General features: G+C 33.2%; 1 protein-coding gene across 1 annotated transcript; it reads left to right on the forward strand.

The window, feature by feature from the left end:
- Positions 1-4,564: 4,564 nt before the first annotated feature.
- LOC121245913 (U-box domain-containing protein 33-like) lies at positions 4,565-12,387 on the forward strand. Its single transcript, XM_041143825.1, has 9 exons — positions 4,565-5,831; positions 6,272-6,393; positions 6,682-6,803; positions 7,476-7,580; positions 7,902-8,340; positions 8,651-8,788; positions 9,632-10,159; positions 11,036-11,800; positions 12,035-12,387. Exons 1-9 carry the CDS (start codon positions 5,567-5,569, stop codon positions 12,215-12,217), a joined length of 2,667 nt encoding a protein of 888 aa, XP_040999759.1. The 5' UTR covers positions 4,565-5,566; the 3' UTR covers positions 12,218-12,387.
- Positions 12,388-13,145: the final 758 nt, after the last annotated feature.

Raw genomic sequence — 13,145 nt, forward strand, 5'->3', positions numbered from 1 at the left:
GCTTTTGCAAGATGACAAAATTTCAAATAGTAACTTTTCATAAGACCAGTAAAAAAGGAAAAAAAAAGTTCAGTTGTTCTTTCAAATCAACAATACGACAAAAACACAGCTCATGCCTTCAATTTTTCCAACAAATAAATATAGTTATAAATAAAACAAAATCATTACAAATATTATGCAATCATCTGTGGGACCCACATCTATCTCCTCTCCAACAATTTAAAACTACCTCATATCACTTCCATTCCAAACATACAAAATTTTAAAAAATTATCTCAACTCATAAATCTCACTATTATTCGCAAATTATCTCATTTCATATCTCAATCCAAACGATGCCTTAATTAGTGCGGTGCATATATAAATTATATCTCTAAACAAAGACCACACGTTCTCAACAAAATAAATAAATAATATAAATTCGCAATGAACTCTTACAACAAACTCATCATAATTATTCCATGTATATTTTATAATATATATATATATATATATATATATATATATATAAACTCTTACTTTTTTTTTTCTTTTTTGTTCTTTTTTCTCCTCTATAAGCTAGGTTGGAAAAATGCACGCCTGAATAAATATGAAATTCATATAGAAACTTATTTTTTATTAATAATTCTTTTTTTTTTCAAATAAATATACGCTGATTATACATTTTAAGATTATATACAACATTACCCTATAATGTCAAATCTTTTAGATCCAACTTATCTACTCGTACGTACATTATGAATGCTTGAGCTCCATGCACGCGGTGTACAGGTACCATTGTGTGTATTGGATATGTGTCCTCAAAACTGTCTTTTGATCTTAGCTGAGAATTTAGAGGATCGGATGAGGAAGCAGTGGATTTCTCCATCAAATTACACGCCATGACAGGTCATTTCAGAGCATCAAGTACTATATAGGACCTGTATACAACCTTAGCTATTCAAATATTGCTGATCTCAGTTTGCCAATATGTTTGGATCTTGGATCAATTCTCTAGTTTCCTCTTCCTTTCTTGCTCCAATTGGAATATTTTTGGAAAAATCCCCACTCCCTAATTTTATATGTTGAATTTTGATTTCAATTTAAAGTTTTTTTTTTTTTTTTGAAGAAGATGTAGCTCGGTCTCATTTGTTTACGTAGATGAGATGAGATAAAAGTTGAAAGTTGAATAAAATATTATTAAAATATTATTTTTTAATATTATTTTTATTTTGAGATTTGAATAAATTAAATTATTTATTATATTTTATGTAGAAGTTTAGAAAAGTTGTAATAATTAGATAAAAAGAAATGAAATGGTTTGTAAAAACAAACGAGGCCCTCTCGATTTAGATAGAGATATTTCTATCTCATTTCATTTCATATCAATATTTAAATATTACAAACACAAACACTTTTTAATTTCAAATTTTTAACTTTTTTATCTAATTATTATAATTGGAGCTTAACTACTTATCATCCTCACACACCACACACCACACATATTTTTATTTTATTATTTCTAAACTAATTGGGTTTTTTTTACTCATAATCCACATACAATATATTTGATAAGAAAAAAAAAATATATAAAAAATTATGTATGGTGTGTGATGTGTAGAGATGATAAATATAATTTTTTTTTTTTTTCAAACACCAAATCTCATTTTATGGTTTGCTTTTGGAGTTTGTGTCTTAACACAGTAATGATCACTATTATGCAGTGAAAAAACTCGGCTAAAAAACAAGTGGGTTTTTAATATAGATCTTCTATTAAAAATATTTGACAATTTAACGATGGAAAAGTGTATATGTGTTAGTAAAGTTTCCCGAAATTTCATCACAATTATTAATCGGATGGAATTGACCACAAACATAACCGTTGAATAATCAACTATTGCGGCCATATCTTTTTTTTCCCTAGCAACTTCGATATATTATAATTAAGGGATATAGAAATACATAATTAAAGGGTAGGGAGACTTCGACAAACACTACTTCTTAACTAATGCAGCACTACATAAAAAGAAAAAGAATTCAATCTTAAAAACAAATAAATGTTTCATGCCCTTTCCTGCTAAGAGGGAGTTGCACAAAGTGACAGATTTTATACAATCCGGGAGTGAAGTTGTAGTTTCATGACCATGGGCCCGGGTGATTATAGTTATTGCATTTTGTCTTGAAATGATTGTTAAGAAGTCCATTGCCTTGTCTTCACGATCCAACGGCCATAGCATTTTCACCTAGCAGTAGAAAATAAATATTGCGAGCTTAGAAAAAAAAAAAAAGAAAAGAAATATTACGAAAAGAGTAATGCATACAATCTTAAGGTGTGTAAGTTATGCGCATTCTCTTTACTTACTTTTTTTATATAGATCTTATATTTATTTATTTTTTTCAAAAAGAGCATTGAATGCTTACATACTTACAAATACCAGTGCTGTTAATGAGAAATGCTTAATAAACAAATAAATCTGTTGATAGAGCTTTTTCTAAACTGGGTTGGCTCTAATCTAGTTATACATATGATAAGTTTTTATTAAATATATGACAAGCACATGATTTTTAACGGCCTTAACTTAAAAATTTGACGCGTATCCTTGCTAAGATGGTTAGATGGGAAGCTCCAAGAAAAGGCTTTGTAAAGGTAAATTTGGATGCTACTTTCAAGGCAAACCGGAGAAAGATAGGAGCTGAAGTGGTGGTTAGAGATAAGGAAGAGAATGTACAGGTTTCTCTATGCCTGCCAAAAGATTGCATCCAATCTGTTGTGATGGCTGAAGCTACTACTTTATGGAGGGTCCTTGCTTATGTGCAAAGCTTAATATGCAGAAGGTAGTACTCGAGGGTGATTCATTGGAGGTGATTAAAGCTGTAAATAATAGAGAGAAATGTTTGGAATGGCATGGACAGATTATAGAAGATATTAAAGAAATTCTTTGTACACATCCAAATTAGATACTTAAACACACATATAGAGAAGAAAATACAGTAGCTCACTTTCTTGCACAATTTGCTATTATGTCTAGTGAGGAGTTGGTCCGGATGGAGGATGGCCCTGAAGGGCTTTTTTCTATTGTGTTACAGGATAAGAGTTTAATGACTATTTTACTGATATATGAAAGATGATGGATTTTTTGATTAAAAAAAAAAGATAAGCTTACAGTCAAAAAAAAAAGAAAAAGATAAGCTTATTACACGCTTGAGGCCTAGTTTAGATAGTAAACACCTTTCATTTCATCTCATCTTTATATTCAGACACTATAAAATATAAATATAAACACTTTTCTATTTTCAATTTCAAATTTTCAAATTTTTCATATAATCATTATTATTTTTCCAAACTTCCAAACAAAATACAAAAATAATTCAATTTTTTTTAAATTTCAAAACAAAAATAATATTAAAAAATAATATTTTTATTTAACTTATTCTCTCTTCTTTTTCAAAATCTCATAAAACATCTCAACTTAAATAATTTTACTACTATTCACTAACAATTTCACTATTATTCACAGCTTATCTCATCTCATATTAGTATCCAAACAAGATATAAATGGCATGTATCAATATTTTAACTTCATCTGACTCAATTTGGAGAGAAATTGTCATAAAACTACATTGCCTTAGATAGGGCTGTAATCGAGCTAAACTGAATCGGTCTTTGGTTTGTTGAGTTCGGCTTAACTCAAAATATTTAAGGTCGAGCTCGAGATTTTTATTTATTCTTTATTCGAACCTGACTTGGTAAGCTAAATTTTCAACTCGAACTCGAGGTCAGCTCGAATTGTTTATTTTTTTATTTTTTAATAAGATTTAATAATTAATAAATTAGATAAATAAAAAAATAAAAAATAAAATATTGAATTTGTACATATAACAAGTAAAATCTATATTGAATTATAAGATTTTAAAAATTTATAAATAATTAATATCCAACTAGTTGATATTTATCTATAATAACAATATATTATATGCCTAGATAAATTATTAATACATACACATAATATGATAACATATATCTATTTCATATATAGTTCACACATACTAGTATATGACATTATTAAATCTTATCGACTAATTATTGTATAAATTATAAGTAATTAGGTTATATATTATAGACATAATATATAGACATAAATAATTAAGTTATATATTATATATTTAATTATAAAAGTTATATGCTTATATTATTAACTAATATATATATAATATAAGTATACATATGTGTATGTATATTTTTATTAATATATGAATGATCTTTAATCGAGTCGAGCTAATCAGTTAATTTGAACATAAACGAGTAGGTCTTAATTAGTCTTAGTCTAATTGAGTCAAATTTTATCGAGTATGTATAATTTATTAATTGGGTAGATATCTATTTTTATAAATAATTTTTTTTAAAAATTAAATTCGATTTAAATTTAAACGAGCTGTTAAATAAACTGATTCACTTGTGCCCGAGCCTCGGAAAATGGAAAAAAAATTCTTTTGTTGACTTGAAGATTTCTGATAGTGATAATCATGTCTCATTGGAAGTGAGCTCAGGGTAAGCACGTTGAGTCCACCCCACGTTAGTTTCTCTCTCTTACAAATTTACAATTATCATTTCCTAGTTCTGCCTGTTGGACCCCGCTTTCTCGTTTCTTAGAATCTTCTTCTCAAAGAAATCGAAGCAAACCAAGAAACATGGTTTATCTTTTAAGAAAAAGAAGAAAAGTGTAAAAAGGTCCGTAGAAAGAAGTAGAGTGGCTCTAGAGCGAAAAAGTAGACCACGCAAAATTAGCCCAACTTGATTGTTTTTGTAGCTTCATAAGGTTCTTTTTTTCATTTATTTATCTATTGATTGTGTAGTCTGTGCGAGTCTGGCTGTTGTTATGGTGCAACCACTGGAGCTCCAGACAAGCAATCCCTTTTGCTCCAAACCGTATGTATAGACCTCAAATACCAACCCCACTAGCCCTCTTTCAACTGCGCTTTCCAAAGATTTCATTTTTCCTCTGAATCCTAGGCTCACTTGTCTCCTCGGAAGATCTCCATTAAAAGGACAGGGTCTTGATGCCCGAAGATAGAGGGGGGTTTTAAGGGGAGGTTGTTGATTTTATTTAGGTGAGATTTATCTTACAAGTATGATATAGAACTTGGCTTGTTTGTTGTAGAGGGGGAAAGATGAATTGGGCTGTGTAGGTTCTTATTGTTGTGTCCCTAAGTTGAGGAGGATAATGAAAGTTTTTAGAGAGGAGTTTTATGGGTTTGAATTCGGGGGAGAGAATGTTGTATTGGGTTGAGTGAAGTTTTGGTTTTTTTTTTTTTTTTTTTCCAGAGAGAGAGGCTCTTATAAAGTGGTAGCAGAGGCTTGATTGGGTATGGAGGGAGAAAATTGAATTGGGTAGTTTGGGATTTTTATTGGCAAGCCCTATAATTGGAGAGGACTGTCTTTTGGAGGGGGGGAAGGTTAGGTTGTGTGAGATTTGGAGATAAAGTTTCCTACTTGAAGGTGAGTTGTAGAGGCGAAAGAGTTCGGTTATTGGTAGTAAAATACAATGGTTTGGGGTCTCCAGGATTGAGTTATCCAGTAATTATAATCATGGCGGTGTTGAGTTCTGTACCGGCACTCACACAAAGGGCCGATTCCTTAAGAGTGCTTGATATTGGGGTTTCAGGATCTATGGGAAGCAGGCGAGAGAATGCAAGGGAATCGATGGCACGCATGATTGAGGATATAATATATGTAGCTGTGTCAAAAGATGTGAAGGAGAGCAAATCAACAGTGATATGGACATTACAGAACTCGGGGGGCAAGAAGGTTTGCATCATTCATGTACATCAGCCTGCACAAATGATACCCATGAGTAAGTCTGCCTGCAAAATACATATGCATATTCACATGCCACACACAGTCACGTGCATGGTTTGCCTTCTGAGGAATGGTTTATTAGAATTTTCAGGTACTTGTAATTATTTCACTGAGAGAGAGAAGGGGGGGTGGATTTAGAATCGTCCCTTGAACTTATATTGGCTGGAAATTTGGACAAGAAAGTTGATCATAATAATAATTTATTGGAAATTGGATTCAAATTTCAGGAAAAAAAATGTTCAATCTCAGTATTATTGAATTGGCTGCAATTTTAAACTCATATTCTGGAGACTGAAACTGCTGAAGAATTTATATTCATTTACTACCTAGTTTGATGAGATTTCGGTAATGATTTTGTCTTGGAATTACCAGCATATTGCCAAGTGTTTAAGTTATCGGAAACATTATATTTTGACCTTTATTCTTGATATTTAGTGGGAACAAAATTTCCAGCAAGCTCAATGAAGGAACAGGAAGTCAGGGCATACAGGGAATTCGAGAGACAAAATATGCAGAAGATCCTGGCTGAGTATCTTCTTATCTGTCGTCGAATGGGGGTATTGGACCTGCCTTGTCTTTCTGTTTAATTGTTATGATTTTTTTGCTTTCAATTGTTATGCCTTTTAAAAATTTGTTTTCTTATATAACAGACAACTTCATTATGTTCTATCATGAACCGAGTACAAAAATTGTGAAGCTAAATGTTATGGACTGAATATGAAGTTGGAATTATCCTATAGTTCCCGAATCTTTTTAACAGCAGGAGTGGTGGTCTTACGTCAAGGGGATCCTTTTCTTTCTTTCTTGTAATCGATATGTTTTGGCATTGCTGAGTTTTGATATAGGTACGGGCTGAGAAACTACATACCGAAATGGATAGCATTGAGAAGGGAATTGTGGAACTCATCTCCCAGCATGGAATCAGGAAGCTCGTCATGGGAGCAGCTGCAGACAAGCACTATTCAAGGTAAAAACCACACTGTAGAGATGCAGTCAAGCTCGTCATGGAACTTTTCATGTGCCTAATTATGTTGTTCATTGTAGAGACATCCACTGGGAATCTCACAAGATATCAAAGCAACTGTGTGATTCTTGTGGATGCTTTATGTACTAGATATTTTTGTTCATTCACCATATACAGATGGTTAATTGGTCCTAATTGTATTAGCTGTGAGCTGAATTGAAAGAAACATTGGGCACCATAGGAAGACTGAAAAGAGTATTTGGGTAGCCTATTCAGACTAAAATGGTAATAAATAATTGAGAAACAGAAGTCTATAATTGTATGGTAAAGAAGTTTGCATACCACTCTGGATATCCTTCTTTAAGAGGGTTGGTTTTGATTGGTAGACCTACTATTAGTTTAAAACTATTGTTCTTGTTTTTAATATGTGAAATCAAGTGTACAAGATGCATCTTAATTTCTAGAAACTTTTTTTTTTTTTTTTTTTTTTTTGTAAAGGAAGCTAAAAGAGTATCATGCGGTTTGAATTCACCATTTCCTCTGATGGTACTGGTGTAGTCCATATAAAACAAGTCAGCAAGTCAGAAGTCAATCCCAACCAAGGATCTTCTGAACTGAAACTTGTATATTCACCTATATTCTTAGATTGTTTACCTTGCTGTTTAAAAATTGCAGGAAAATGATGGACCTGAAGTCTAAGAAAGCTATCTATGTATGCCAACAAGCGCCTCTGTCCTGTCACATTCAGTTTGTCTGCAAGGGGAACCTGATCCACACAAGGTTGGATCAATGCCTTCATTATTACATTTGCAACACCAGTGTGTGCTGATATTTTGAGAAAAATATGTAAATATACAAAAAAATGTATTCCCAGTGGAGAAGCTTTCAAGCGTTAAAATCTATGGGTTATATTTATGGCTAGGAAATGCTTGCTCAGTTTTTTATCAGGAAGATTGTGTACTTTAAACTGCTATGAATGCTTTCCATTGGCTCTAAGATTTTGATTATCACTTGATTTTGATGATGTTGTCTATGCAAGTAAACTCAACTCCATCTAACCTTCTTTCCAACATTACTAATACAAATGCCATACCCAAACAGGGAAGCTAGTTTACATGGAGCTGATATGGAGGTTGTCTCTTCATTGCCGCAAGCAAGTCCAAACATTGAGACTGGACAACTAAACCACTTACGATTACGATCGGCCACAACAGGGCATAATACACAAGTAAATCTTACTAATCCAGCTCAAGATCTATTGCGAAGAGTAAGGTCTGCCGATATTGAGAAATATGGAGCTAGCGAAAAAAAAAAATCTTTCCCTGCTAATACTGAAGGTTTCTCAAGTCCGCATACGAGTGAAATGTATGTGTTGTCTGGAAGAAGTTCTTCGCTGGGATCTGGTCACTCAACAAGCTCTTCTACTGACATGACTCTGGTTCCATGTCAAGAAACTGAGGAAAGTGAGTCTGGATTAGATTTAAGTGCAGTTCCTCAATCTAAAGAGGATTTTCGTCTCTCCTCTCCTCCCAGTGTACTGGTATGTGCTCAACTTTTTAAGAGATATACATGTATATTTTATGGAGTATGTCCATGATTTGAGTTGTGAATTGTGAGTTTGGAATTGTGAGAATCATCTATTCATCATCCTTTTTACCATCATCCTCTGATCATCCACTGATATGGTAGTAAATAATTGATAGATAAGTATGACAACATATAGTAAATGGTGGTTAAAAGGATGATGACAAGCATTTTTTGAGAATCATAACATGTCGCTCTTTCGTCAATTGAATACATCATTGACCAAAATGTATATAAGTATTTTTAAGGACTGGACTCTTTTACAGGATGGAAGTATAGATGATACTTTCTATAACCACCTTGAAAGGGCCATGGCAGAGGCCATAAATGCGAAGCAAGAAGCATTTCAAGAGACTGTCAATCGTGGGAAAGCTGAAAAAAATGCCATTGATGCCATACGCAGGGTAATATTTTAATATATTCTTGTTAATTCATTCTTGCTCTCCATTATGGAGATCATTTTGTTCATGTGAATTAGAAAAAAAAAAATCAAAAATTATCTAAGCTATAATGACCTGGGAATACTGCTGGCCACAGTTTGTATAATACCATGGATTATGTGGTTTTATTCATTACTACAGGCTACAATAAGTTTGTAGATCCGCTGTATTTTCTATGCAAGTCCTTTAAGTGTGTATTATAATTAATGTTAATAAGAAAGATGGGCATAAACTACCTACATCATGGGCATAGCCCACTATACTATGGCCGTATCACATCCAGTCCTTGCGTTTTCAGTTATATCATGTTCTCTTTCTTTTCCTATCTGAATATCTCTGATAATCCAATATGTTGCAGCATCCAATATAGAAATTAGTAAGTCAAATAAAGGTGATATTTACATCCTATGTAGTGGTCTTGTCTACATGCTACACACCCTCTACTTGAATATCATGTATTGTAACCATTTTCGGGATAACAAGATGGAGAACGGTTTTTGTGGACCGAGTGGATGGACATTCTTCCCTCATAACATTACTTCTTGCTGTAAAAGTTGTTTAGATCTAGTTTTGATACTTTCATGATGGTCCATCTAAGAGTTGGAGAATCTATTACACTATCTAGAGCAATGCTTTTGACTATTCAGAGTGGGTAGCATCATCTTCGATTGCATTAAGTTGCTTATATGGAATATCTGAGAGTGTAAACTTAAAATTCTCATTATCCAATACATCAATAAAATTTATCTCTTAAAAAAAAAAAAAATTCTCATTATCCAATGCAACTTTCCAATTATGCATTTACAGGCTAAAGCATCAGAAAGCTTATATGTTGAGGAGTTGAAGCAGAGGAAAGAAATCGAGGAAGCACTAGCAAAAGAAAAAGAAGAATTCATAAAGATGAAAAACCAGCATGAAAAAGTGATGGAGGAACTTCAGATTGCCTTAGATCAGAAATCATCACTGGAGATGCAAATTGCAACATCTGAACAGATGGTAAAGGAGTTGGAGCGGAAGATTATCGCTGCAGTGGACCTCTTGCAAAATTTTAAAAAAGAACAAGGTGAGTTGCAGACAGAGCGTGACTATGCACTTAAAGAAGCCGAGGAGTTGAGGAAGAGACAAGGAGAGACCTCTAGCAAATGCATGCATCAGTTTTTCTCTGAGTTCTGTTTCTCAGAGCTTGATGAAGCTACTCGAAACTTTGATCCAGTCCTGATGATTGGAGAGGGGGGATATGGGACCATTCATAAAGGTGTACTGCGTCACACCCAGGTGGCTGTAAAAATGCTGAACTCTCATAGCTTGCAAGGCCCATCGGAATTTCAACAGGAGGTGAGATGATTCGAACTTTGTATATTTAGCTGGAGATAAGTTGAATCATATACTTGAGTCATAAATATTGGGCTAATTGCTATGGTTTATTGTATAAAGAGTTGAAATTTAAAGCTTTACAAGTGTAATTGTCATTCACAAGGTTATTGTTACGAATGATACTAGGACCCAATTGGTCCGGTTTATTAATTTCATTTTAAACTTACTTCCTACATTTTGCACAGGATCAATGCCTCAGCTTAGAAAATATTAATTTTTTATAAAGGAGGTGTTATCATTCCATTGTGCTCGAGCAGAATTGACCCAGTTTTTATGAAAGCATGTTATGGTGGTCTGTTGCCCTTTATTATATTTTATGATATTTGTAATTAAGTGGTATAGGTCTTAATTGGCTATGGTTTCTCTAATCCTTCATCTTTTCTCAATTGTTCACTCTTGTTTGTTTAGCTATGTCAGAGTATCTTGATAACTTGATTATGTATACTTGAACATGTACTATCTTTTAGTCATAGATCAAACTCTTAAGTACTTTGATGCAACATTAAATGATCTTATAACAATCGGTTCAATTGCTTTCACATTTATATTTATAAAACGTGAGGCTATATGGAGAATCTAAAGAACTGGTGGACCTAAATTTTCATATGAGTACTGCTTAAAAGTTTGTTTGCCCTATGGGTGACCTAAATTTTTCATTCTTATTCAATATATTTTTTTTTTTCCTTTTCTTTTGACCATACTCCGTTATAGTTATTCCTTCCACAATTTCAGAAAGGATACTGGAAAAAAAGTGTGTATCTGCTCATTAGTAACGGAACTTAATTTGTTCACAAGTTTGGCAGTGTATGACTTCAGTTTCTCACTTTGATGTGTTAGGTTGATGTATTGAGTAAGTTGAGGCATCCCAATATAGTTACACTCATTGGAGCCTGCCAAGAAGCATGGGCCCTTATCTATGAGTACCTCCCAAATGGAAGCCTTGAAGATCGACTCAGCTGCAAGGACAATAGTGCCCCATTATCATGGCAAATTCGAATACGCGTTGCTGCAGAGTTGTGCTCTGCCCTTATCTTTCTTCATTCCTGTGAACCAAACAGCATAATACATGGCGATTTGAAACCCGCCAATGTTCTCCTTGATGCCAACTTTGTTAGCAAACTAAGTGACTTTGGTATCTGTCGGTTATTATCCCATGATCGAAATTCAGACATGAATTCAACAGAGGTTTGGAGAACTGACCCAAAAGGTACTTTTGTGTATATGGATCCTGAGTTCCTTTCCACAGGAGAGCTTACTCCAAAGTCAGATGTTTATTCCTTTGGGATTATATTACTACGGTTGTTGACTGGAAGGCCAGCCTTGGGGATAACAAAAGAAGTGCAATATGCATTAGATTCTGGAAAGTTGAAAGCCCTCTTGGATCCTTTGGCTGGGGATTGGCCATTTGTACAGGCTGAACAGTTGGCTCATTTAGCATTGAGGTGTTGTGAGATGAACCGAAAGAACCGGCCAGACCTATCGTCAGATGTCTGGAGGGTACTTGAACCAATGAGAGCTTCATGCGGCGGCTCATCTTTATTCCGATTTGGTTCTGAGGAGCGTTGCCAACCACCTACATATTTTCTTTGCCCCATTTTCAATGTAAGTTCCTCAGTGTCTATTGTTTTTTTTTTAATATAACTTAAGACTTATCAAAAATATAACTTAAGACTTGCTTTTTTTTTGGTGAAATGAATATTACCTTGGACTGTAGTGATCACTGCATCGATGAAAATAGCTCGGATCTGAAATGTTTCTGGGAAACTATTACTACACAATCCTTCACTGGATTTTGTTGTCATCATTTAAATTGCTATGCTATTCCCAAACTTGCAGGAAGTCATGCAAGATCCTCATGTGGCGGCAGATGGTTTTACATATGAAGCAGAAGCTTTGAGAGGATGGCTGGACAGCGGGCGTGATACTTCACCAATGACAAATCTGAAGCTTGAACACTGCAACCTTGTCCCAAACCACGCTCTTCGTTCTGCCATACAGGAATGGCTGCAACAACAATGAAATATTTTCTTGTTTTCCTTTGGTTGTTATACATATTGTTTATACTCACGGAAAGAAACGTAAAATTTTCCTACTTTCTCTTTTCTTGTTTATGTTGGATCCGATAGTTTGCTGACACAAAATATCTTAATCCTGTTTGTATAGAATATACAACTCCTCATTTCATGATATTTTGATCCCTTTGTATGTAACACAATAAATCTATATCCTTCACATGGTATAGCATGCAATTTTCATAATGCCAAGACGATTGTATTTGTCAATCATTTGATATTACATCAGAATGAAATGATGATAAATAGTATTTTTCATTATATTTCTTCTTGATATAGTAAAATATTCCCCAAAAAAAAAAGTGGGGTTTGCCCTTTTAGGTTTTACTTTGCTGAGATTCTCAAGATTTTTTACTCTTTTTTTTTTATTTTTTATTTTTTATTTTTTAATTTCTTGGATTTATTGGTGTTCTAATGTTTTTATTTGCAGTCTGAACAGCTGAAATTGCCAAGATCTGAATGTTTTTGGTAGGTATAAAATTTTTGGTATGCACAGGAAATAAGAGTAATGTGTTACACACGTATAGGTGGACAATTTTTCCACAAAGATTATATGTATGAAAGTCAGAATAGAAGAATAAAACTGCGTTTAGTTCTCAAACTCAGCTGAGTTTAGTTGAATTCAGTCTAATTTTAAGTTGAGTTTAACATTTACATATTCAATTTTCAAATTATTAAATTCATCTCAATTTAAAATCTTTTTATACGTAAAACCTATAATCTTATTCAACTTAAAATATCTTTATACACGAGATCTATAACAATTTTCAATTTTTCATAAAAAATATTAAACTCATCTTAACATCTAAAGATATTTTAAACTCAGTATAAATGAGCTTCACATAACTATCTCAACTATTCAACTCTAACTATTT

Source organism: Juglans microcarpa x Juglans regia, chromosome 1S (genome assembly GCF_004785595.1).
Source record: "Juglans microcarpa x Juglans regia isolate MS1-56 chromosome 1S, Jm3101_v1.0, whole genome shotgun sequence".
NCBI classification, from domain to species: Eukaryota; Viridiplantae; Streptophyta; class Magnoliopsida; order Fagales; family Juglandaceae; genus Juglans; species Juglans microcarpa x Juglans regia.